Raw genomic sequence first — 24,297 nt, forward strand, 5'->3', positions numbered from 1 at the left:
ATTCGGGCTTAACTAGGGGTATGGGCCCACCTAAAAAGTTTCACAGGTTATCGAATATAATTTTCTTGCCCTTTCAACAGGAACGTATAATCCACTTCTTTACCTCCTTAAATGCCTGAAGTGTTGGATCATTTCTAGGTATTAACATATGCCAGCATTTGTACCGTGAGAAGTCTCACTGTTGCTTTTCATTTGACTAAATGAGGGAAACACGCTGGAGTAAAACTACCTTTCTTATCTCTAAACAAATGTTTCAAGTTCAAAGTTGTCTTTCTTCCTTTGCTAAAGTAACTTCAAAGTCAAAATTAAGTTCCAGGTTACATTAATTACACCCTGTTTGGGCACTATCAGTACTGTAGCAAATAAGATCAACCAGAAATAAAAGCATATAGCACAATTTCTAGCAGACAAAGGACAGTATCCCTATCGTTCCTATCTCGTACAGCCCTGAATGGGTGTAATTAGAGTTCTAAAAGCTGTAACTCAGTTTGGCTATAGGCATAAAAAATGAAAACTTTCCTAGGATAACCCTGTCAAGGCCCTGAGCTTATCAATAGACTGTACAACCTATTTCCCCAGGCCTAGGGGTTACAGCATCTGTGCCCAAGATCAACACTGACACAATGCAGCTGTGTAACCTCTGTGGAACCTTGTCAGGGGCCTCCTCCACGTTCAGCTGTGAGCTGAAATTCAGGCTCCCATTCTTGATCCTTGTGCCAGCTGTGCTGCAAGCATGCCTATACTTGGCTGTGTACCTCACTGATCCTGATCCACCAACTTCAAATCCTGGCTTGACCTCAAGCCTCCCTCCTTACAACAAGTTCATCTGATAACCATCGGACTGTTGTCTGAGCCAGTCTTACTGTCACTAGACTTGCACCAATCTTGTTTGGCAACTGTGGGATTGCACCTTTGGTCAGCGAGCATACTGATCCATGCCTGCCTTGCTGTCACTCTTATCTCTCAGCTCACATTATTGAGGAGAAAAGTCTCTCCATTCCGCTGCTCCCTGACATACTAGTCAAAAACCACAGTTCCCCTAGAAACAGGTTACAAGACTGAAGAAATTAAGCAGTTGAAGAATTCAACAGTATCACAGTCTCATATCAGCTATCAGCAAACTGTCTATAAGCTACCAACTAAGTGAGCCATTAGAGTTCCCTTCTAAGTTTAATGAGAAAACTATGGGATAAATCAAAAGAATACTGACTAAAATGGAAATTTACTTGCCATGCTTTAGAGGCCACAAAGCAGAGGTGCTACTAATAAGCTGACCTGCTGAAGGTCCTTTCCAACCCTAACTATTCTATTATTCTATGATTCTATGATTTTGCATTTCAGGAAAATCACAAATTAAGATTGAAAAGCCTAAACTCCATGCAGAAACAGGCCTTGTAATTTCAGTCAGCCTTCAACATCCTATCTGAAAATGATGTTATTGATATTTACCTCAAAAATCAAAATGTGCCAAAAAAAAAAGCTGTTTCCATAGAAATCAGATCTGTAACATTATTTGCCATCATTTTAATTGTCCAGAATAATAATAATTATAGTCTCAAGGAAGGCATATTGACAGAAAAGCTCTCTCATGGTTCAAAGACCTGATATAAAATTAAAAACAAAAATCCTGTTCCAATAAAGTGCATGCCAGACCAATTTGTTTCTTCTTTTTTCTCCTTTTTTTTTTTTTTTTTTAATTTTAATTCTCTTGGGAGCCTTTATGGTTATAATATCTAGGCATAACACTGGGTAATTATGTTGTCCATTTTAGAAAGGGTACAATTTCACCCAAAACATATCTCAGCTCTAGAATGTTGCTTCTGTAGCTGTAACTTACATTAAGGACCAAAAGTATGATGTCTGTAAAATACAGAGAAGGAAAAACAAACACAAGAAAAATGTTTAGTGGAACACTAGTTAGACTGCTTTGCTGCATACGACAAAATCATAATGAAGATTATAGTACGAAAGTAAAGGTTTGTTTAGACTACCCCAGGTACAGTTGCAATATGGCAGAAGAAAGTTCCACTAGTTTCAAATGTCATTTCAAGGAGAATTAATAAAGTGTCCACAGTTACCTGGAATTAATTAAAAATCCTATCCTTGTGGCTGTTCCTACTTGAAGGAGGCAGTTAAGTCAAAATACCATGTTGGTTATCACGCCTCACACCAAAGCTAGACACACTACTGACTTCTGCTTCCGAAACAGACATGGAATCAGGCTATTGAATTTTTCAAGCAGGAATGAGATTTGCCTGCCAGCAGCTCCATCAGAACAAGCACTTTTTTTAAAAATGGAAGAGCAAGAACAGCTAAATCTGGCACTGCATACCAGCCAAGAAACATGCAATCTTTACAGCTGTGGCCCTACAACGTAACTCAATGCAAGACTATGCCCTCATCTAACGTCAAGTGGAGGTGAAAGAAACCCTCTTCACAGATTTATACAACAGCTATGTTTGCTTTTCAAGAGCAATACAATTGCAATTCCACAAGGCATTCCTTAAACCAGTTCCTGATAATGGATTTGTAAAGCAAATAACTAAGAAAAGAAAACAAAAGCCTCAGTTCTACAGACAAAATAATTCAGAAACAGCACATTGTTGTGTGGGAGGAATGCAAGTATGTATCACTGACATCCCAGATGAACATTTTGCACTAGGTTCTTCCCAAAATTCTAAGTTTTGGAAGACTTGTTTTCTAAAGCACCATCTTTCGATAAGAGGGAGGTAAAAGTACTAAAAGAGAGAAGAACAGCATAGAAAGCAAAACCTGAAAAAAATCCTCTTTCTTCATACAGAGGCAAAATTATTAGGTATAAAAGAGCACAGATTCTGGGAAGTATTCCACTATCTGCCATTGCATACCTTCAAAGAATATTTTTATAACAGAGAACATAAAGACAAAAATGCATAATAGATGCCAAATACACATTTACAATATCAAAGAGCACCAAATGTAAAAGGTAGTGGAACAGAAGCGGACAGGTTTGCCCAAATGCAATCCATCTACTTCTAAATTAATTTTCGTATGCCTATGAATCCCTCATCATGTAAGTTTTTCACACCTAGTTGCCCAAGTTTCATTGAAATAATTAGTTATTCACAGTAATTCAAGAGGTTTAAAAAACATCAACAAACCCTGTGGGGAAAGTAAAAATAGAACAGAATAGAATAAGATAACATAAAATAAAAATAAAATAAAATAAAATGTGTCGGGGGAGGGGGACATCATTCCATTCCAACACTCTCAGTCAGTTGCCAGCACCTATAATGAATGCTCGGAGCAATGTAGAGATATTTCAGCCGCTCCAGCCAATGAGCCGGCTTCATTTGGAGCTCGACTCAGATGCCTCTATACAAACGCCCGTAGCATGGGGAATAAACAAGAGGAATCAGAGATGTGTGCACGTCTACAGGGGTATGATATAATAGGCATCACAGAAACATGGTGGGATGGCTCCTACGACTGGAGTGTTGGAATGGAAGGTTACAGGCTCCTTAGAAAAGACAGGCCTGGCAAGGAAGGAGGGGGGGTTGCTATTTATGTTAGGGATAGGCTGGAGAGTATGGAATTCTGTCTGGGGATGGGTGAGCAGTCGACAGAGAGTTTGTGGGTCAGGGTTAAAGGGAGAACAGCAGTGAGAGACGTTACTGTGGGGATATGTTACAGACCACCTGATCAAGAGGACTCTGTGGATGAAGCAGTCTACAGACAGATAGGAACAGCCTCACGCTCGCAAGCCCTTGTCCTCATGGGGGACTTCAACCACTCTGATATCTGTTGGATCGATGATATGATCCGGCATGATCGATGATATGACAAGCAATCCAGGAAGTTCCTCAATTGTGTGGAAGACAACTTCCTTCTGCAAGTAACAGAGGAGCTGACAAGGAGAGGTGCCATGCTTGACCTCGTGCTCACCAACAGGGAAGAGCTGGTTGGAAATGTGACGATCCAGAGCAGCCTTGGTTGCAGCGATCATGAGATGGTCGAATTTGAGATCCTCAGGACAGTGAGAAGAGCATGCAGCAAGCTCACTGCCCTCGACTTCAAGAGAGCAGACTTTGGCCTCTTCAGGAGCCTGCTTAGTAAGGTTCCATAGGATATAGCCCTAGAGGGCAGGGGGGCCCAAGACTGTTGGATGATATTCAAGGATCACCTACTGCAAGCTCAGGAGTGTTGCATCCGAACTAGAAGGAAATGCAGCAGGAGGGCCAGGAGACCTCCTTGGATGGATATGGAGCTGCTGGGGAACCTTCGAAGGGAGAAAGAGGCTTATGAAAGGTGGAAGCAAGGACAGGTGGTCTGGGAAGAATACAGGGATGTTGGCTGGGAAGCGAGGGTCCAGGTTAGTAAAGCTAAGGCCCAGTTAGAATTAAAATTTGCTAGGGATGTTAAAGATAACAGGAAAGGACTCTATAATTACACTGCAAATAAAAGACAGACTAGGGACAATGTGGGCCCTCTCCGGAAGCTATCAGGAGAACTGGCTACCCAGGATTTGGAGAAGGCTGAGGTTTTTAATGACTACTTTGCCTCAGTCTTCACTGGCAAATGCTCTGACCACAACACCCAAGTCTTGGAAGGCAGATGCAGGGACTGTGATAATGAAGACCTATGCCCCACTGTAGGAGAGGATCTGGTTCGAGATCATCTTAAAAGCCTGAACGTGCCCAAGTCCATGGGACCTGATGAAATCCATCCACGGGTCCTGAAGGAGCTGGCAAATGACGTTGCTAAGCCACTGGCCATCATAGTTGAAAAATCATGGCAGTCAGCTGAAGTTCCCAAAAACTGGAAAAAGGGAAATATAACCCCCATTTTCAAGAAGGGGAAAATGGATGACCCAGGGAATTACAGAGCAGTCAGTCTCACCTCTGTGCCTGGCAAACTCTTGGAGCACATTCTCCTGGAAGGCATGCTAAGGCACATGAAAAACAAGGAGGTGCTTGGTGACAGCCAGCATGGCTTCACTAAGGGGAAATCCTGCCTGACCAATTTGGTGGCCTTCTATGATGGGGCTACGGAACTGACGGACAGGGGCAGAGCAGTTGACGTCAACTACCTGGACTTCTGCAAAGCATTTCACACTGTCCCACACAACATCCTTGTCTCTAAATTGGAGAGACATCAATTTGATGGGTGGACCACTCGGTGGATAAAGAACTGGCTGGATGGCCGCACACAAAGAGTTGTGGTCAATGGCTTGATGTCCAGCTGGAGACCAGTAACGAGTGGTGTCCCTCAGGGATCAGGTCTTGTTCAACATCTTTGTCAGTGACATGGACAGTGGGATTGAATGCGCCCTCAGCAAGTTTGTCAACAGCATGAAGCTGTGTGGTTGATATGCTGGAGGGAAGGGATGCCATCCAGAGGGACCTCGACACGCTTGTGAGGTGGGCTGATGCCAACCTTATGAAGTTTAACCATGCCAAGTGCAAAGTCCTACACCTGGGTCAGAGCAATCCCAGGCACAGCTACAGGTTGGGCAGAGAAGAGATTCAGAGCAGCCCTGCAGAGAAGGACTTGGGGGTGCTGGTCGATGAGAAAATGAACATGATCCGGCAGTGTGTGCTTGCAGCCCAGAAAGCCAACTGTATCCTGGGCTGCATCAAAAGGAGCGTGACCAGCAGGTCGAAGGTGATCCTGTCCCTCTACTCTGCTCTCGTGAGACCTCACTTGGAGTCTTGTGTGCAGTTCTGGTGTCCTCAACATGAAAAGGACATGGAACTGTCAGAACAAGTCTGGGAGAGGAGGCCCACCAGGATGATCAGGGGAGTGGAGCACCTCCCGTATGGAGACAGGCTGAGAAAGTTGGGGCTGTTCAGCCTGGAGAAGAGAAGGCTGCCTGGAGACCTCCTAGCAGCCTTCCAGTATCTGAAGGGGGCCTATAAGGATGCTGGGGATGGACTATTCATCAGTAACTGTAGTGACAGGACAAGGGGTAACGGGTTCAAACTTGAACAGGGGAAGTTTAGATTGGCTATAAGGAGGAAGTTGTTTACTGTAAGGGTGGTGGGGCACTGGAGTGGGTTGCCCAGGGAAGTTGTGAATGCTTCATCCCTGGTGGTGTTCATGTCCAGGTTGGACAGAGCCTTGGGTGACATGGTTTAGTGTGAGGTGTCCCTGCCCATGGCAGGAGGGTTGGAATTAGATGATCTTAAGGTCCTTTCCAACCCTAACTATTCTATGATTCTATAAAATAAATACAAATAAAAAATAAATTTATGAGGATGGCAGCATTTGCCCTCCAAAATTACTTCCTCCCCCCCCCCCCCCCCCCCCTTGGAAAACAGAAACAGAATTTTCCCCAAGTGGACTAGCAACATATCACTCTAAGACCTGATAGAAGATATGAGGCTATTTAACACAGAGATCACTATTTATCCCCAAAATGTGATATTTTTTTTTTAATTGCCATATTACAATGAGAAAACAGTACCCTTAGAGCAGTAACTGTAAGAAATCATGATCTGTCTTGTGAAAGTTCTTAATGGCACTTCAAGATTTTGGTGTCAAAATCTGGACAGAATACATTTTGTGCTCCAGTCTTCTACATTACTGCTCTATACAGGGAAAGCACAATCATCTTTGTGAGAAACACTTAAAAAGTCATTGATGATCCAGTTTTGCAATTAAATGAGTCCAGTTCAGTAATGTGCCTTTAGAGTGGTCTCAATATTCATAGAATCATAGAATCATAGAATAGTTAGGGTTGGAAAGGACCTTAAGATCATCTAGTTCCAACCCCCCTGCCATGGGCAGGGACACCCCACATTAAACCATGTCACCCAAGGCCTCATCCAACCTGGCCTTGAACACCGCCAAGGATGGAGCATTCACAACCTCCCTGGGCAACCCATTCCAGTGCCTCACCACCCTAACAGTAAAGAATTTCTTCCTTATATCCAATCTAAACTTCCCCTGTTCAAGTTTGAACCCGTTACCCCTTGTCCTGTCACTACAGTCCCTGATGAACAGTCCATCCCCAGCATCCTTGTAGGCCCCCTTCACATACTGGAAGGCTGCTATGAGGTCTCCAGGCAGCCTTCTCTTCTCCAGGCTGAACAGCCCCAACTTTCTCAGCCTGACTCCATACGGGAGGTGCTCCACTCCCCTGATCATCCTCATGGCCCTCCTCTGGACTTGTTCCAACAGTTCCATGTCCTTCCTATGTTGAGGACACCAGAATTGCACACAACACTCCAAGTGAGGTCTCACAAGAGCAGAGTAGACGGGCAAGATCACCTTCGACCTGCTGGTCACGCTCCTTTTGATGCAGTCCAGGATACAGTTGGCTTTCTGGGCTGCAAGCACACACTGGCGGCTCATGTTAGCTTTCTCATCGACCAACACCCTCAAGTCCTTTTCTGCAGGGCTGCTCTGAATCTCTTCTCTGCCCAACCTGTAGCTGTGCCTGGGATTGCTCCAACCCAGGTGTAGGACTTTGCACTTGGCATGGTTAAACTTCATAAGGTTGGCATCAGCCCACCTCACAAGCGTGTCAAGGTCCCTCTGGATGGCATCCCTTCCCTCTGGCGTATCAACTGAACCACACAGTTTGGTGTCATTGACGAACTTGCTGAGGGCACACTCAGTCCCACTGTCCATGTCACCAACAAAGATGTTGAACAAAACCGGTCCCAACACCGATCCCTGAGGGACACCACTCGTTACTGGTCTCCAGCTGGACATCGAGCCATTGACCACAACTCTTTGTGTGCGGTCATCCAGCCAGCTCTTTATCCACCGAGTGGTCCACCCACCAAATTGATGTCTCTCCAATTTAGAAACAAGGATGTTGTGTGGGACAGTGTGAAACGCTTTGCACAAGTCCAGGTAGATGATGCCAACTGCTCTGCCCCTGGCCATCAGTTCCATAGCCCCATCATAGAAGGCCACCAAATTGGTCAGGCAGGATTTCCCCTTAGTGAAGCCTTGCTGGCTGTCACCAAGCACCTCCTTGTTTTTCATGTGCCTTAGCATGCCTTCCAGGAGAATGTGCTCCAAGAGTTTGCCAGGCACAGAGGTGAGACTGACTGCTCTGTAATTCCCTGAGTCATCCATTTTCCCCTTCTTGAAAATGGGGGTTATATTTCCCTTTTTCCAGTCATTGGGAACTTCAGCTGACTGCCATGATTTTTCAACTATGATGGCCAGTGGCTTAGCAACGTCATTTGCCAGCTCCTTCAGGACCCATGGATGGATTTCATCAGGTCCCATGGAGTTGTGTATGTTTAGGTTTTTAAGATGGTCTTGAACCAGATCCTCTCCTACAGTGGGCCTAGGGTGTTCATTCTCACAGTCCCTGCGTTCGCCTTCCAAGACTTGGGTGGTGCAGTCAGAGACTTTGCCATTGAAGACCGAGGCAAAGAAGTCATTAAGAACCTCAGCCTTCTCCAGATCCAGGGTAGCCAGTTCTCCCGATATCTTCCGAAGGGGGCCTACTTTCTCCCTAGTCTGTCTTTTATTCGCTACGTACCTACAGAATCCCTTCCTATTATCCTTAACATCCCTAACCGAGTTCAATTCTAACTGGGCCTTAGCCTTCCTCACCTGGTCCCTAGCTTCCTGGACAGCATCCCTGTATTCTTCCCAGGCCACCTGTCCCTGCTTCCACCTTCTATAAACCTCTTTTTTCCTTTGAATTTTCCCGAGCAGCTCCCTATCTATCCAAGGAGGTCTCCTGGCCCTCTTGCTGCACTTCCTTCTAGTTGGGATGCAACACTCCTGAGCTTGGAGCAGGTTTCAGGACAGTTAAAACACCAACAGAGGTACACCAATTAAAGCAAAATGGTTTTGCCATTGTTTCATTTCCTTTTCCAAAATAAGTGAAATAACAAGTAATTGTTCAGACAGATCTATAACCAATGTTAACTTCTATGGACTAACTTCAGGATTCAGTTTTTCTTACTTTTTCCTCTTTGCAGAAATGTTATTCCTTATAACTGCTATGTTTACATCACTGAAAAATTGTTTAACTGAAATGCAAGCAGACACAGTAACAGTCATCTGCAGTATGGGTTATTCTAACTCATCTTCACAAGCAAATGCTGAATGCTCAGAGGATCCACTACCAAATTTCAATGATCAGACATTACCATTTAATTAGATAACTATAAAGGTCTTTTAAAGTTAAATGCACGAGTCACTTAAGTAAGATGACAGCTCACACAGCACCAAAAAAAGAGACAGATTGTAGTCACTTCGCTCTGTTCTGGACTGTCTTTAAACTGCCCCGAGAATGTATGCAAATCTCTTCCTACTTCATCTACCAAAATCCATTATAAACTAACTGCCTGTTAATCATTTTTTCTCTAATGAAATTTCCTTTAAAAATCTTTTAAAATTACATACTAATTTTCTTTCCAGAACAAAATTTTCACTCAACCAGCTAATAAAACAAAACCAAGCAGCAATTCAACAGTGAAAAGCATTTGACCATTATAATTATATTTGCAACTCTGATCAAGAGATTTTAAGATGGAAAAATAATACTGTATATGAACTATTCATTCTACACGTTAGACAGAGGTACACATATCCATCCAACAGACTTGGATTGCAATTCAATCATCCCTCTTACAGAATATCTACTCATTACTCAAGCATTTGTATGTTCTTCAATACATTGTTCAAAGATTGACAACGTTCAGTATTTACTACATAATTTTCTTTAAACTTCATTAAGCAAACATAAAAACTTCAAAAGAAACTTAAGCTAATGCAGAAGATAGGTGCCAATGCAGAACTGAGGATCTCACTGTACTCTGAAAGAAAGTGTACTATATGGCATTTCAATAACAAGAGAAATGTTAATTGTTATGCATAGTCTAATAGAATAGATTACTACTACAATAATTCAATGAATGTGTTCAGATTATTTTTTCTAAGACATCAAGATCTCCATATATGCTAAACTATCATTTTTAATGTAGTTGTGGAGGTAGAGAAAAATGTGAAGGGGGTAGAAAGATTTTTAAAAATGAAGTTGCTTTTTAAAAATAAACATTAAAATGAAGACCAGATCTGATGACTAGGTTAAACTGACATTAACTAGCTCAAAACAATTCCAGCATAAAAGTAGAGCTACTCATGCATTAAAAAGATAAAAACATCCCTAAACCACAAATGCAAAAGATAGAGCTACTACACATGAAATGAGATGAGGAAAAAAACCAAAACCAAAACCAAACCCACAAAAAAAACCCCAGCTATGGGAGGTTGTGGTGTTTGGTTTTTTTTTATTGTTGTCGCTTATTTTTTTTAAGATAAATGAAATGCAAGACAACAACAACAAAAAAAGATAGCAACACCAAAGTGATCACACTTCTGCAACAAACAAGACTGTTGTATAAGTTTCAACACGAAGTCTGTCGGTCCTATCAATTACTCATGCCCTGATACTAATTTATATTAATGTCATGTGCAAATATATTCTACATCCTTGTTAGCAACCCAACTGATTGGATGAAAGCATAAGGCTAGAAAGCATCTTCTTCTTTTACCCTAAATTTCTTTCCGATTCAGCTGAGAGTTAAAAATCAGAAAGGCTAGCCTTAAATTCATCATGGGGGCTAAGAATAACATGCTGTAAAACTTAATACTAAAAATGGTACTATTCATTTCAAAGTTTTAATCTATCCTATTCTATGGTTAAACTACTCAAACTGTAGCTCTTCATGAGCTATTCTTCAAATAAATAATATTTGAATACTAGAAGTCATTTCATACCTAAATACCTTGTGATGCCTACCTATCCTATGTGAAAACTCATTTTTATTCAACTAATTATTTATTATTTTTAATTTTTGCATGCAAATATAACCATATGGATTTCATTTTAAAGACAAGCCAAAGGCAAAACCAGACTGCCATTTCACTTGTACAAGACAAATGTCAGTTTTTAGTGAAACAGTAATAGAAAACACTTCAGAGCTCTTAAAACCACACTGCTTTGGATTTGTAATTCTTCCATGTAACAAGCGCTTTCACATAATAATTGTAAAACAAAGAGCACACTTGACAATGCACTCTTCACACTCATGCTTCAGTAGCTGCAAGGCAGAAATCAATAGGTTTCTGTTTTCCTAGAAGTTTCCTTTCACTCAAATAGTGCTTAGGAAAAGCAGCTTCCCACCTTCTTATTGTTGAATAGTCAATCTGCTATAGTTATTATAGTCAAGAAATAGTATACTTTTATCATAAAACGACTTGTTAGATTCTGTACTTGCTCAGGTACCTGGAAATATTTAACAGCCATCAGATAAAAGCAGGAATAATGAAAATATTGAACTATGATCTTTCCAAGCAAGTATCCCTAACTACAAAACCAACTGAAATTCATAAATACATGGTAAAAAATTCTAAACACAGTACATGCTTGTAATTGCTGAAAGTTTTTATGCATTCTTAATAATTATATCTCATTTGATAAAATACAATTAAAAGAGGGGAGTTACTAGAATAAATTGCATTTCCAAAAGCATACTTTTAATGGCAAAGTTCTTGCAAGAAGCAGGATAGGGCAGGAAAGAAGCGTGAAGAAAAGTGGAGAAAGGAAAGCATACTGATCTGATTAAACTGCAAATGCTACACACTTATCTGACTTATGAAGTTGTGTAATTTTATTTAAAAGTGCTACTCAATAAGCACGAGGACAAATATAAAGCTAAACAGTTATACAGGCAATTTTTACCTTCTCTAAGTACATTGGTTGAGAAGCATAAGTTAAGTATCTTTTGTAATGCAAATTATAAGTGTTCTAGTAGTAGCTGAAATCGTCTAAAGAGAATACAATATGGAATGTCAAGTTCTATGTTTAAACAGGTCATTCTATTCATGTCTAGGTTCAGTAGCTAAATCACCATAGCATACATGAAAACTGTAGTCAAGTTCAGACAAATTCTTGGCTTTTGGAAGCGAACAATAAAATTACAATTACTTTTTTCCTTAAAAGAAACATTAGAAATGCTGAGCTTTTCTAACAGGGAAAACAAATAAAAAATGTGAAGGAGAACATGAGAACAAAAATAAATCTGAGGTATATACTGAAAATTGAATGGATTAGAGTCAGAGGAACCAACTTTAAATGACCAAGCAGCAAGACTGCTTTATTTAATGTCTGGAGAAAGAGGAATCCAATTCAGAGTATAGGAAAAGCAGAGAGGCATCTTTGATGCTTATCCAAGTCCTTCCCTTTCCTTGCACTGTTTATAAATGACATCCCAAAGGTGAGCACAGATGAGGAATACCTATATTTCCTAAAACCATCTGGATTGATACTTAAAGAAGGTCCTGATTCATTATGACATTCTTATCATAAGGAAGATTCCAGCTTCATTCAACTTCAGCTCAAAGGCTGGAGAACTCCTTTTCTCTCCCATCAGTGCAATAATACCATTCCACGCACTTTAGTTTTTCCTCTTGTGCTCAGCGCAGCTTCTCTCACGACTATAGGAAGGTCCTACTCTTCCTAGCCACACCTTTTACTATCTATCTTTCCTGCTGAAAACTGCATCTCTTGGTAGTTCCTCCCTTGCACTGCCCTGGCTGCTAACCCCTTGTCATATCAGTTAACTTCCTCTTGTTTGTAATATAAAAGGAATATACTCACATTATCAGTATTATTTCTCTCCTTCAGAAAGTAAGATTTTGTAGCTCTTAAAATGGTACCTCCCAAATCCTACTAGACTCCATTTGAAATGCAAGTATTCTAGAGGAAACTACCAGTTATCTATTTTTAGAAAATCCTTCTGCTGCTTCTAACAAAGACTTTTAGATCTGCATTCCCAGATTTCAATACCTCTGATACCTAAAGTGAAAGCCAAAAAATAGCCATTTTAACATTTTCTCAGAAGTAAAATCCTGTGTAATTTTGACTCTCAGGAATCTAAAAAGCATATCTGGAGATAGAACTGTACCTTACAAATAATTAACAACTAACATCAACAGTCAGAGATCACTATGTTAAGTACTACGCACATATTTAATAAGTTACAAGCTTTTATCCTAAAAGCTTGCAATTAAGCCTATTAAAAGTGACACAAAGACATGAAAAAGAGACAAGATAATAACACATTAATTATTATTAGCATAAAGAAGAGTCATAGCATACCATTTGCCTAGTCACTGCAAAGTATTAGCACACTCACGCATTTTTTAAAAGGCATCTGAAAATGTTAATGTAAGTGGCTTCTCAGACTTATGGGGATCTCTCCTTTTTTCACATAAGGGGCAGCAGGAGGGAGCATGGAGACATTTCAGGGAAAACTGGAACAGACAAAAATGTCTGACAACATTGGCAGGCCAAAAAGCAATGAGCTGAAAGCTCAAACCCGAGTAAAACAGACTAGTACATTTCAATCTATGAAGAATCTAAAGGCAATTTTTTTTCTCTCCTCTCAACTGTGTTTATGATTTCAGTGACACAGAATCTGACTTTGTTATCTTGCTGGATTCTGTCCACATTTACTGGAGATTCAAACACTCACCTCATCAGTAAGAAACTCCTTACTCAGACCAAAGTCTGTCAGCACCACGTGGCCATCAGAATCAAGAAGAATATTTTCAAGTTTTATATCCCGATATATAATTCCCAACTACAAAGAGAATAAAAGTATTTCCAAATCAATGTAAACACATCAAGGAGACATTTTTGAATGTATTTAAATAAAACACAATGCTAGTGAATTTCCTATTATTACGGTAATTTGACCCTGAAAGATGCACCTCAAAAAGCACAATATTTAAATGCCTTTGAAAAAAATAACTTTGAGCAACTTAAAAATTCTTAGAAATTACACTGTGCATTAATACCTTAAAACTTACATACTATACCCTTTGAATCTAAAAGTGACACAAAGCAACACTACATGCTGCAGACGAAAACATGAAGTCTTAATCAGGTGCACATGAACAGACACTCCATTGGGAAGTTTTTCTAATTATACAACTATAGTTGCTACATAAAGTTACTTTGAATTTAAAATAACTTTAAAAAAATAGTTCTTCTTACTAACTTTATATAATGTAAAAAGAATACAGTTGTAATCTCACAAAATCAGCACAAAGTTACTTTACCTTGTGGAGATGTTCAAGTGCCAAAACAATTTCCCCAATGTAAATTTGCACCTCATTTTCTGAGAATCTCTCTCTGTGTGAAAGATGAGTAAACAATTCTCCTCCATTTATATAGTCTAAAAAGTAGAATAAAGAACCTTTTAATTTCACTTTCTGACAACTTAATTTTCTTACTGGAATATTAATAGCTACTTTGTAAGCTATTAAATAACATGTTCTGGGATCAGATGTTTTATTTCATTGTAATTCAGTAATATTTCACTATGTTGTACAATACTCAATTTTCTTCTTAGAGGACTAACGGAAGAACACGACCAATGTTTTAACAGGCAGCAAAAACATAAAATAAACCTCAACTATCCATGAATTAGAAAGATAAGTATTTTCTTCAAAATTGGATTTTCAGTTATTCAGGAATATATATAAAAAAAAAAAAAAGGAGTACAAATGATAGCTACAAACAGAATACTTTGTACACTCTTACGAAATACTTTAGAGCAACAAGGAAGACTGACGTAAAGGCAATTCAGAAAACAGGTATTAGGTGAAATAATGGGCAATTACAGTTTCACTCTTTGTAAGGAGAACTTTGATGGCAAAAATTACTGGAGAAGATTATTTCTACATACATTCCCTCATGGAAACCACACTTTGATTCTCTGCAGGCTATGACACAAGGGTTTTGACCACAGTCAAGGTGGTGGTGGTGGGGAAATAAAGTAACTTTTACAACAAAGTTCCACTGCAGCACAAATATATTTTAGATGTATAGCTGTTTATGCTAGCAGTGTATATTAAAGCCATTAATTTGCAATTCCAAAGCCCCCATATTGCATTTAGAGTCTACATATACAGAGCAAGGAATGTGTTCCACATCTGACTTAACATTTCCTTCAATATGGTTTCTATAGATTCACTGGTATAATACATAAATCCATGGAAAAGGTCCAATACTGTTATAAGTGAGTAAATACCTGGAAGGAGAAAGCATAAATACATAAATTATAGACATTCTGATCCCTTTTCTCTTTTCAGTTCTCCAAGTCTCTGTTTGGGAAGGGGTATTAGTGGCATAAAAGGATGTGAAGAAGGTAGTCTATTTAGATTAGCACACATTTGAAAAAGAAAATACAATAAAGTATAAATAACCCATATTTTACAATTGCTTCTTTCTTAAGAAAAAAACCAAAAAAAGACAACTCCGCATTCTAACCATGAAGAAAACATAGATGAAAAAAAAAATTAAAAATATTTCTAATCAGTACTGCTAACTTGGTACATTTCAAGAACTGAATTTCCAGGCGCTGTTCTAATGACTGAGACAGATATGAGCCAAACTTGCCACAGGAGTGGCAGAACAAGCCTAATTCTGTTCAGGTTATAACACTAACTGCAGCCCAATGAAACAATCTGCCTTCAAATTCTTGGTGCTAAATCAAATGCACCACTGACACAAGAGGGGAAAAAAAAACCCAAACCCCCTAATTTTCAGTTACTTCAATATAAACTCCAACTGACAGGTCAGACTGTTTTATTAATTTTTGTTTAAGTATTAGTAGTTTAACCTCATGTGACAAACTTTGTAGAGAACTGGTTGCAGAGAACTGGTACTCACATGGATACAACACAGTTCTTTCAATCATAGCTTAAAGTCAACCTAAAAAATGGAATCAATTCCAAACCCTGTATTCTGGGAATTTGGCAGAAATGCAACTGCATGTCTGCACTTGATCGAGACAAAACTCATACAGCTATGGAATCTGACAGAACCAAGAATTGTATTAAATACTGCGCTGAGGCTCCAATTCTAAAACCTCTTGAAACTGAAATGACATGTTGCTCATACACCAAGCTCAGCTACAAAAAAATTCAGAAGCCTCTGAAAAACAAATTCCAACACTAAATTGAAGAAGTTATTTACAGCGATTTATATAATGAGATATAATAAACTTGCAACAAACAATTGGGGTTTTTTTCCTGTCAGGGAAGGTATGAAGGCCAGCGACAAAGAAAAAGTAGCTTTAGGCCATGTTATGTAGGTGAGATTTTCACTGTTACAAAAAGTGATTAAAGAAATTTTTAATACCACCCTAATTATTCACATTTTTTGCTAAAAGGAAGGGAATAAATGAACCTTTCTGGCCTCAACTGATACTCTGAGAACGGGTTCATGCAGACTTTGTGGGAAAGCAAAAAAAAAAAAAAAAAAAAAAAAATCAAACCAAAACACTTTTAATGATACAACAGCTTTGAATTTCTTACTTTAAACATCATCTTAACATTGTGTCATGGTGCGTGTATATCCAACCTGCACTATCTGCTATGCAATGCTCTTCAGAACTACTTTCACTCTTATAAGAATATAATGTAAGCTTTTAACTTACAGAATCATAGAATAGTTAGGGTTGGAAAGGACCTTAAGATCATCTAGTTCCAACCTTCTGGCCTTCTAATTATCCTTGTCATCTAGATTTCTCTATAACTGTGTATATATTTTTAGGTAACTACATCCATCTTGTGTGAGGACTTTTGGTGCTTTTTTTAATATATTTTAATGGTATCTAAACTGCATTCTAACAAAAAATATCTGGATTTAAAGAATTATACTATAATATCTATAACACATGTCCACATTCTGTCTCATTTTGTTTTTTCTTTTTTTTTTTCCAAATTCCTAACCCTAACTTCAATACAAAAGACAAAAAAAAAATCTTCATTATCAAAGGTTAACAAAAAAGCTATCAATGTATTTCTAACTTTTTGTGTCTTTAGCATTTTCCAGCCAAAGACAATAGCTTACAGATTTCTTTAATGTCCTAGTCAGAGGAATTTGTAAGAAATCCTTATTGAAAATGAGATTTGAGAATAGCAAACTAATCTAGTGAACACTCTATTTAAGCTTGAGCTTCTCAGATACCTGTATTACCTCACTGTAGCAAATGAAGCTAAGGTATGTGTACAGAACACCTTCCTAAGAATTGACAGACAGTGGTGTAGATTTATGTAACATTAATAAAATTTTATTAATTTAATGTCTAAATCAGCCTGCTAATAAAGCTTCAATAAATGGAAGTTACAAGCTAAAAGGAAGTGCAAAACTTGCACTTCAATTAAGGGACCATTTACTTATTCAAATTTTTCACTCCAAAAATGTATTCTGCATCCAAGCATTAACTTGATTATTCACTTTCCAGTTCCAAATACTGTAAGTAAGTGGTCTTTTCAAATTGCCTGTAATTTTCTTACAAATACATATTGCATACCAAACACAAAATTTGCTGCTGATCTGAAAGGTAAAAAGTATTCCTAATTTTAGAGTAGTACCAAGCCTTATGAACAAGCTCTACTTTCAGCATAGAAATTTGTGATTTTGGATTGCGACTTAACATCCAAAAATCAAAACATGCAATATCTCAATACTCAAAGATCAAATAGTTCCATTAAAAAAAAAAAAAAAAAAAAAAAAAAGGGTTTGGCAGCAAATGCTTCCTGAAGCAGTAAGGTTAAGAGTTGATTTTAATACTCTTACTCCAGGAGCTGGAAAAAAGTTCCTCATTATGAGGAAAAATCCTTCATCTTCTGAAAAAGATAGGACTCTTGGAAAGCAAAGTAACTGGGTGTCATGGTTTAAGCTCAGCCTTCTAGCAAAAGGAATATAACTCTCTAATCTCAGTCTCTTTCCCCAAAACATTACTGTCCTAAAAAAGGATAGTGGTAGGGAATAGAGACACATGCACATATGGAAGTTATATCTTACTTGAAAACCCTAGGAAAATTCCTGATAAGCCTTCTGCCAGCCTTGAAATGCTACAGAAACTGATGTGGTTCTTCACATCAAAATGGAAAGCAAACAGTAAGGATAGAAACAGAATAAAGAATGTTCTAATAAGGCTTGCCATCCAATAGTTCATTATCCAGCATCTCTTGTAAATGCAGGTTTACAAAAGTTACTGGTAGAACTTGCCAAAATGAAGTATCACAATGCAGAAAACAAACTGACCCACAATACAAGTATTTTCACCAGCATTTTACAGCAGAAAGCCATACCAACAAGCTGTAGATTACAGTGTTGTAAGGAATTTGACCAGAAAATGCACGATCATCTCTAACTGGCATTGTCCATGTTTGTTCAGAAGAACTGCCTCAGAGAGACTTTAAGAATACAGCATTTCAGTGTTAAAATGACATACTACTGGTTAGCATAGTGGTAAATAGCCCTGTCCTCTCAGACAGATGACATTTCAAAAACACTGATCACAGTAAGGACAATATACAATGTGGGTTTAAAGTGAAACATGCAGTATGTTTGAAGGCTTTCTGCTGCTTAAATACTCCTTACTTTTCTTCCTACCAGCTAATCCTAGTAACAAAGTCATGTTTGGTCATTCCACCTTACTAATAACCTCTGTGCCACATACACAAAAGCAACAGGCAGAGAAAATAAAGTAACTCACTTTAATGTCCATACTCATACAGATTAAGAACATTTTCATTCACGGTAGCAGTTTGTCTAAAAATCTGTAGAAAACTTAGGTGGCATATAATAATGGTTTAGAAAGTACAAATAAAAATTTCTTCTTCTAGTCAAGTTCAAGAAAACATTTTTCTGGTTCAAGTACTTATGCTGCTATACACTTTTTTTGATGTATGTAAGTCACTGATAATACTTCCACCCACCCTAAGTCAAAGTAGAACACTGAAGTTCAAACAGGAAAACCACAAACACAGACACTGTTGCAGATTAACAGTATTTTACTTCCTATAGTCTCTCATGCAATCTCCAAACGCACGGTACTTAAGACCACATGAAAAAAAAAACCCACAAAATATTAAGGAGATAAAACAGCAGGGTTTTTTGTTTTGTTTTGGGATTTTTTTCAATTAACATAAGACTTAAATCTTGAAAACTACTCACCTAAAATGAGATGAAGCTTTGTATCTGTCTGGAAGGCATAATGTAAAGTGACCAGAAATGGAGATTGCCTAATGTGCTCCAACACTTGTCGTTCTGTCCTTGTGTGTTCAGTTGTTTTGGCTTTTTGAACTATTGTTGCTTTCTTCAGTACTTTCATTGCATACAACTTTCCAGCATCATGGCCACTTACTTTCCTTACTAGGAACACTTTTCCATAGGCTTAAAGCAAAAGTAGGGAGAAAGAAACAAAACAAAACAAACAAAAACAGTCACCTACTCATACCACAGGTCTGGCTGATATAATTATTATTTTCAATTACTCATAGTACCCATTCAGGCTAAAATCTTTCAGAACACATTTTTTCATTTCAGACTGACATTTTCTGAGCAAAACTTCAACCAAATGAGCTTAGTAACTGAACACAGCAAGAGTATGAAAAAAACTATCAGCATTTCAGGATTGAAAAAACATCTAAAGAGGTTCCTTTGTAATAACCTGAAACTCCCATACATAGAATTTAAGAAAAGTGTGGAGTTAGGGAAATGCTATTTTTTTTGTTCTCAAAACAGTCTGTTCATATTTGCATAACTTACATTCTTTCATTATTGGCTTTACAGCAGTGAAGTTCCAAAAACCCACTGAAAAGCCAATGTATTTAGTACATAGGAATTTTCTGAGGTTCAGATACTGAACTTAAACAAGCATATCCTAGAGGAGTTATCTCAAAAAGAAAGTTTTCTAAACACAAGCAGTAAAAAGAAAAGTCACCAGAACTACAAGGTAGTCTTCCAGAGTTTTCAATTATTGAATCTATGTGTTCAGTTTACATATTTGATTAAAAATACTCTCCATACTGGAGTACTAAATGACAAACATGGACTGTTTGGTTGGGGTTTCTTTATAAAAAAGGGCTCCTGGGAACTGTACACAAGTAGATTTGACACCTCAACTAGGGAAACCTGTACAAACAATAAAGGTTAGAATTAGTAGATAAACAAACAGGATATCACAGGAAAGAATGTTACTTTTGTATATGATAATGATTATTTCTATTAATAATCACTCAAAGGAATCAGGAGGAAGGAACAATGATATGGTTGACTTATTTAGATTTCCAAGATACTTAAGTTCCCTCACCAAAGGGTCTTAAAAAACACTAAATAGCCACGGCTGCAAAGAAGAGGGTCCTCTTATGAAGAGCTATGTTAGCAGAAAAAAAAATCCCAAAAGGTTAAAAAAAAAAATATGGTTTCTTGGTGAAAGGAGGTCACCCCAAGAACGATTCAGTCATATATGAATAGTGAGGAAGCTGATTTTCTTAGTTTAGTTATTCATCCACTGCAACAGAAAACAAAGCTGACTGCTGAAAACTGTACCACAGTATCAAAATATTGAGAAGCTGAAAAATAAAACTGCAGATAAAATTCCAAATAGGTAAATGAGTAATCCATATGAAGTATAATAATTAATTATGCATAGAGTTATAACTGAGAAAAAATAATAAGAGGAAAATAGAGTACCAAATAGGTAACTACCATATAAATAGACTTTACCCTATGAGAAAACACCAGTGGTAATCCAAAAAAGCAAAGAGAATATTAAAACTTCAGGAAAGTATTGAAGCGGAAAAATGACACAAAATGTACTAACCTCCAAACTTTCAACACAAAACTAGAAATCCCTTATGCTCTGGTATGAAACTTTTGTGTGCTCATATCTTGAATGATGCACACTTTTTTGGTCTCTTGTCTCTTCTTTCCCCAGCTCTGCCCCCCATAAAAAAAGTATAGAAGAACTTTAAAAAAATACAGAAAAAGATAAAAGAATTCTTCTAATTATGAAGGGAACTAAGCATGCTAAACAGTTAAAAATCAAAAATGGTATGAAGGTAAGTGAAGAACAATTTTTCATTATTTCTAGAAATAAAATATCTAAACTAAATCATCAGGTATCGAGATTAAGAAATGCCCAAAACACACAAATAAATGGTGGTTAAGCTGTGGAACAACTCTTCCATTATGCTGCCGATGTCAAAAACCTAGATGAGTTCAAAATGATTATACAAATCCTTGAGGGAGAGGAAAGTACACCAAGAATTGCTAAACACAAATGAGAATCTCCGGCTCAGGCAGACCCCAAACTGCAGGCTGCTACAAGTTCACTATGGAAAACATCATTATATGCCTCTCGACATTTTGAAGGATCTCCTTAAGCCATCATGAGAGACAAAAAACAACCAGCCGAGTGTTTTGTTCAATCCCTATGATTTTCTTCACATTACTTTCTCAAAGACAATGCTCACTCTTCTCAAAACTGTAAATACACTAGACATGAGACACACAAACTTAGCTGGTCTTCAAAAATGCTATGGCATACACTGCTTCCAGTAAGTAACTGGGTGGAACTTCAGATCCTTTCCATTTTTTTCCAGGCAGGTAATAGTTATAAATTATCAAATGACATGTACTTTTTTCCTACAACAGAATTTTGCTTCATTCAATATACAAAAGTGATACTGCTCATATAATAAACAAATCTTTTTAAGTTTTTTTACCCGACTCATCACCCCCTAAGGAATCATACTTGCCTTCTTTACAGAACTCGTTATTCTCAATATGAGCTTGCAAAACAATTTTCACAACAAATCTCTCAAGAATGGCAAACAGAATCAGGACAGGTTAGTGTAAACATATCTTTCTATTTTGGGAGGTAAATGGGAGATACCCAGGACAATCTTTTTCAAGATGTTCAGTATTATATCACATTCCACAACTTTAATTGTAGTTAGGCCATCTCAAGTGTACCTAAATCAGATTCAGTGTTCACCAGCTGGTCATCAAGAAATGGATAGCCACATAGATGTAAAAAGGTTTTTTTACTTTAGTAAAATAGGCATGAGCTATATATATATATCCTGTCACAATGTACAGACACAAGTGATCTGAACCAAGGTTGTACAGACCATAGTATTGTGACCACAGTAATACTGTTATGCACATACACATTTTTAATGTTATTCACCTATTTTTCCAATATTGGATGTTAAATTATTTTTAGTATCTGAAAACCAGACCCCTACTACTGAGAGTATTGGTATTAAATAAAAACTGCTTCCAAAACTACATTTTACATCTTTTTAAGGAGTTACATCTCAAAAAAAATGTACATAATGCTTCTGCATTCTACCACCATGCAACAAAAACAGCATGGAGAATGGCCTTAGCTTGCATTTCTCAACTGCTTATGGGAGCAGTCCTAGTTTTCGCTAATGTTCAGCTGAACTTCCTTGTGCCTCTCTGAAAAGTTCATTAAAGGGCATTAAACAGAAGTTTCCTTGGATTCCCAGGAAACAGTAGTTTTATCAGGAATGTTGGATCCAGAAAATCATTACATTAAACTAAATTAAAACAACAAAAGCCCCTAGGTCTTAAACACTTGGCTACCTGCATCACAGAATCACAGAATGGTGAGTGTTGGAAAGGACCTTAAGATCATCAAGTTCCAACCCTCCTGCCACGGGCAAAGCCACCTCACACTAAACCATGTCATCCAAGGTTCTGTCCAACCTGGCCTTGAACACTACCAGGGATGGAGCATTCACTTCTTTGGGCAACCTGTTCAGCGCCTCACCACCGTTACAGCAAAGAACTTCCTTATATCTAACCTAAACTTCCCCTGTTTAATTTTAAACCCATTGCTTCCTGTTCTACAGCTGCAGTCCGTGATGAAGAGTCACTCTCCGGCATCCTCGTAAGCCCCCTGTATCTTTAATCATACTTAATAAAAACATATAATAATGCATCTTAAATGGCAAAATGCTAGCAGTATATTAACAGCACCTACTAGAGCTTTACATACAGCATAGGAGAAAATTACCTGTGAAGTGTAATAGCTGTAAGGAAAACTCTAGAAACTATACTAGTGTTATCATAAAAGAATTTGCAACATAGAACTTTACCATGGTACAATTTGTTTCTTCAGCTATCTGAAAAGGACTGACAGAATGATGATGATTCTCAGCAGTTTTGATGAGAATAAATCTTAAGTAGCACTATTTTAATCAAATGACTCATGATACATTCAACACCAGGAATGTATCTCCGATAACACCACGAAAAATCTACTTAAAAGACAACACTGCAAAAGCAATTCATTTGAGCGGCAGCAAGGAGAAGGTACATAGGCTAACTGCAAGAACACCCTTGCCTGATAATCTTATTTGAGAAATTAAGAAAGCTATCCTGAAGAAGGCAAATTTCAATGTTCATTCTCATAAAATCTCATGCACATCTCAAGCACTTCAAAGGCAGAAATATTTGGCCAGCAATATATCCCCCATAAAGAAACATACACACAGAGGCCCCAAATATTCACCCCCAAAATTCATTAAGAATATTTTAAATGATGAAAGAACTAAAAGTCTATATAGTCTTATATATTATATATAATATGTATTATACACAAACTATATTAGACTGTCCTTGCAGTTTATTAAGATAATTAATATAAAATCAAACGTTTGAGAAAAAGAAATTATTAGTTGCAGACTGATAGAGATATTGAGTCTGTAAGATGAATAAGAGATTTCATACCAGCTATTTTTACCAAATTTCCACTTAATTTGTGAGGCAGAAAAATATAATTGTAGGTTAAAATTTTCACTTCTGCCTTTTTCATGAATACACATGGCAGTATACACCATCATAAGTAATAATTCAGCAGGTCATTATAATATTCTGAAGTACACACCTGCTGAAAGACAATGAATTAAAAAGTATCATTTGCTGCTTTATTCTTTCTGTATAAATGCAAGCACATTAAACCACTGCATCATGCCAGTTAATTCTTGCAGAGAAAAAGTCAAGCAATTCTTATTGTTTATTTCACACAGGATGGGTTATGCAGACTTCTAAGTACATCAAAACTTGACATTTGCATACAGACAGTTTTAAAGCAATGTTTTCAAGTGTTACCATAAGCTACATCCCTTTCTTATATTATTTACACTGACAGTAAAAAAAGAGTAATCATGAGACAACAAAGAAATGGCTCAGATACGAAATATTTAAAGATTTGAATAAATTTCACTGAATTCTATCAATACATATGCCTAATGACCTATTTTCACTTTTTATTGTTAGTCTTTAGATTTAATCTTCCCAAAAAATTTAGATGCAGAACTCTCATTGTGCATATATTTGTCCATAGGAATTGAAATTTGGGATGTGGCAAAGTCAGAAAGGCAGATAGCTTTAGTGGCTAAAAACAAAAAAAGCCAAGCAAAAACCTTAAAGAT

The 24,297-nt window shown here is 37.7% G+C and overlaps 1 protein-coding gene across 5 annotated transcripts in view; it reads right to left on the reverse strand.

Moving 5' to 3' along the window:
- RPS6KA5 (ribosomal protein S6 kinase A5) overlaps window positions 1–24,297 on the reverse strand; it is an 84,847-nt gene that overhangs the window by 42,242 nt on the left and 18,308 nt on the right. For 3 of the 5 annotated variants that reach the window (XM_080617491.1, XM_080617490.1, XM_080617493.1), the window contains exons 3-5: window positions 19,001–19,219; window positions 14,086–14,201; window positions 13,497–13,604 (exon numbers count right to left, since the gene is read on the reverse strand). In XM_080617491.1, coding sequence (XP_080473617.1) covers window positions 13,497–13,604; window positions 14,086–14,201; window positions 19,001–19,219 — 443 coding nt within the window. Of the gene's footprint in view, window positions 1–3,677; window positions 3,763–13,496; window positions 13,605–14,085; window positions 14,202–19,000; window positions 19,220–24,297 lie in introns of those variants that run through there. The other 2 variants (XM_080617492.1, XM_080617495.1) reach the window with 2 other exon arrangements.

This window comes from Psittacula echo (assembly GCF_963264785.1).
Source record: "Psittacula echo genome assembly, chromosome: 5".
Taxonomy (NCBI): domain Eukaryota; kingdom Metazoa; phylum Chordata; class Aves; order Psittaciformes; family Psittacidae; genus Psittacula; species Psittacula echo.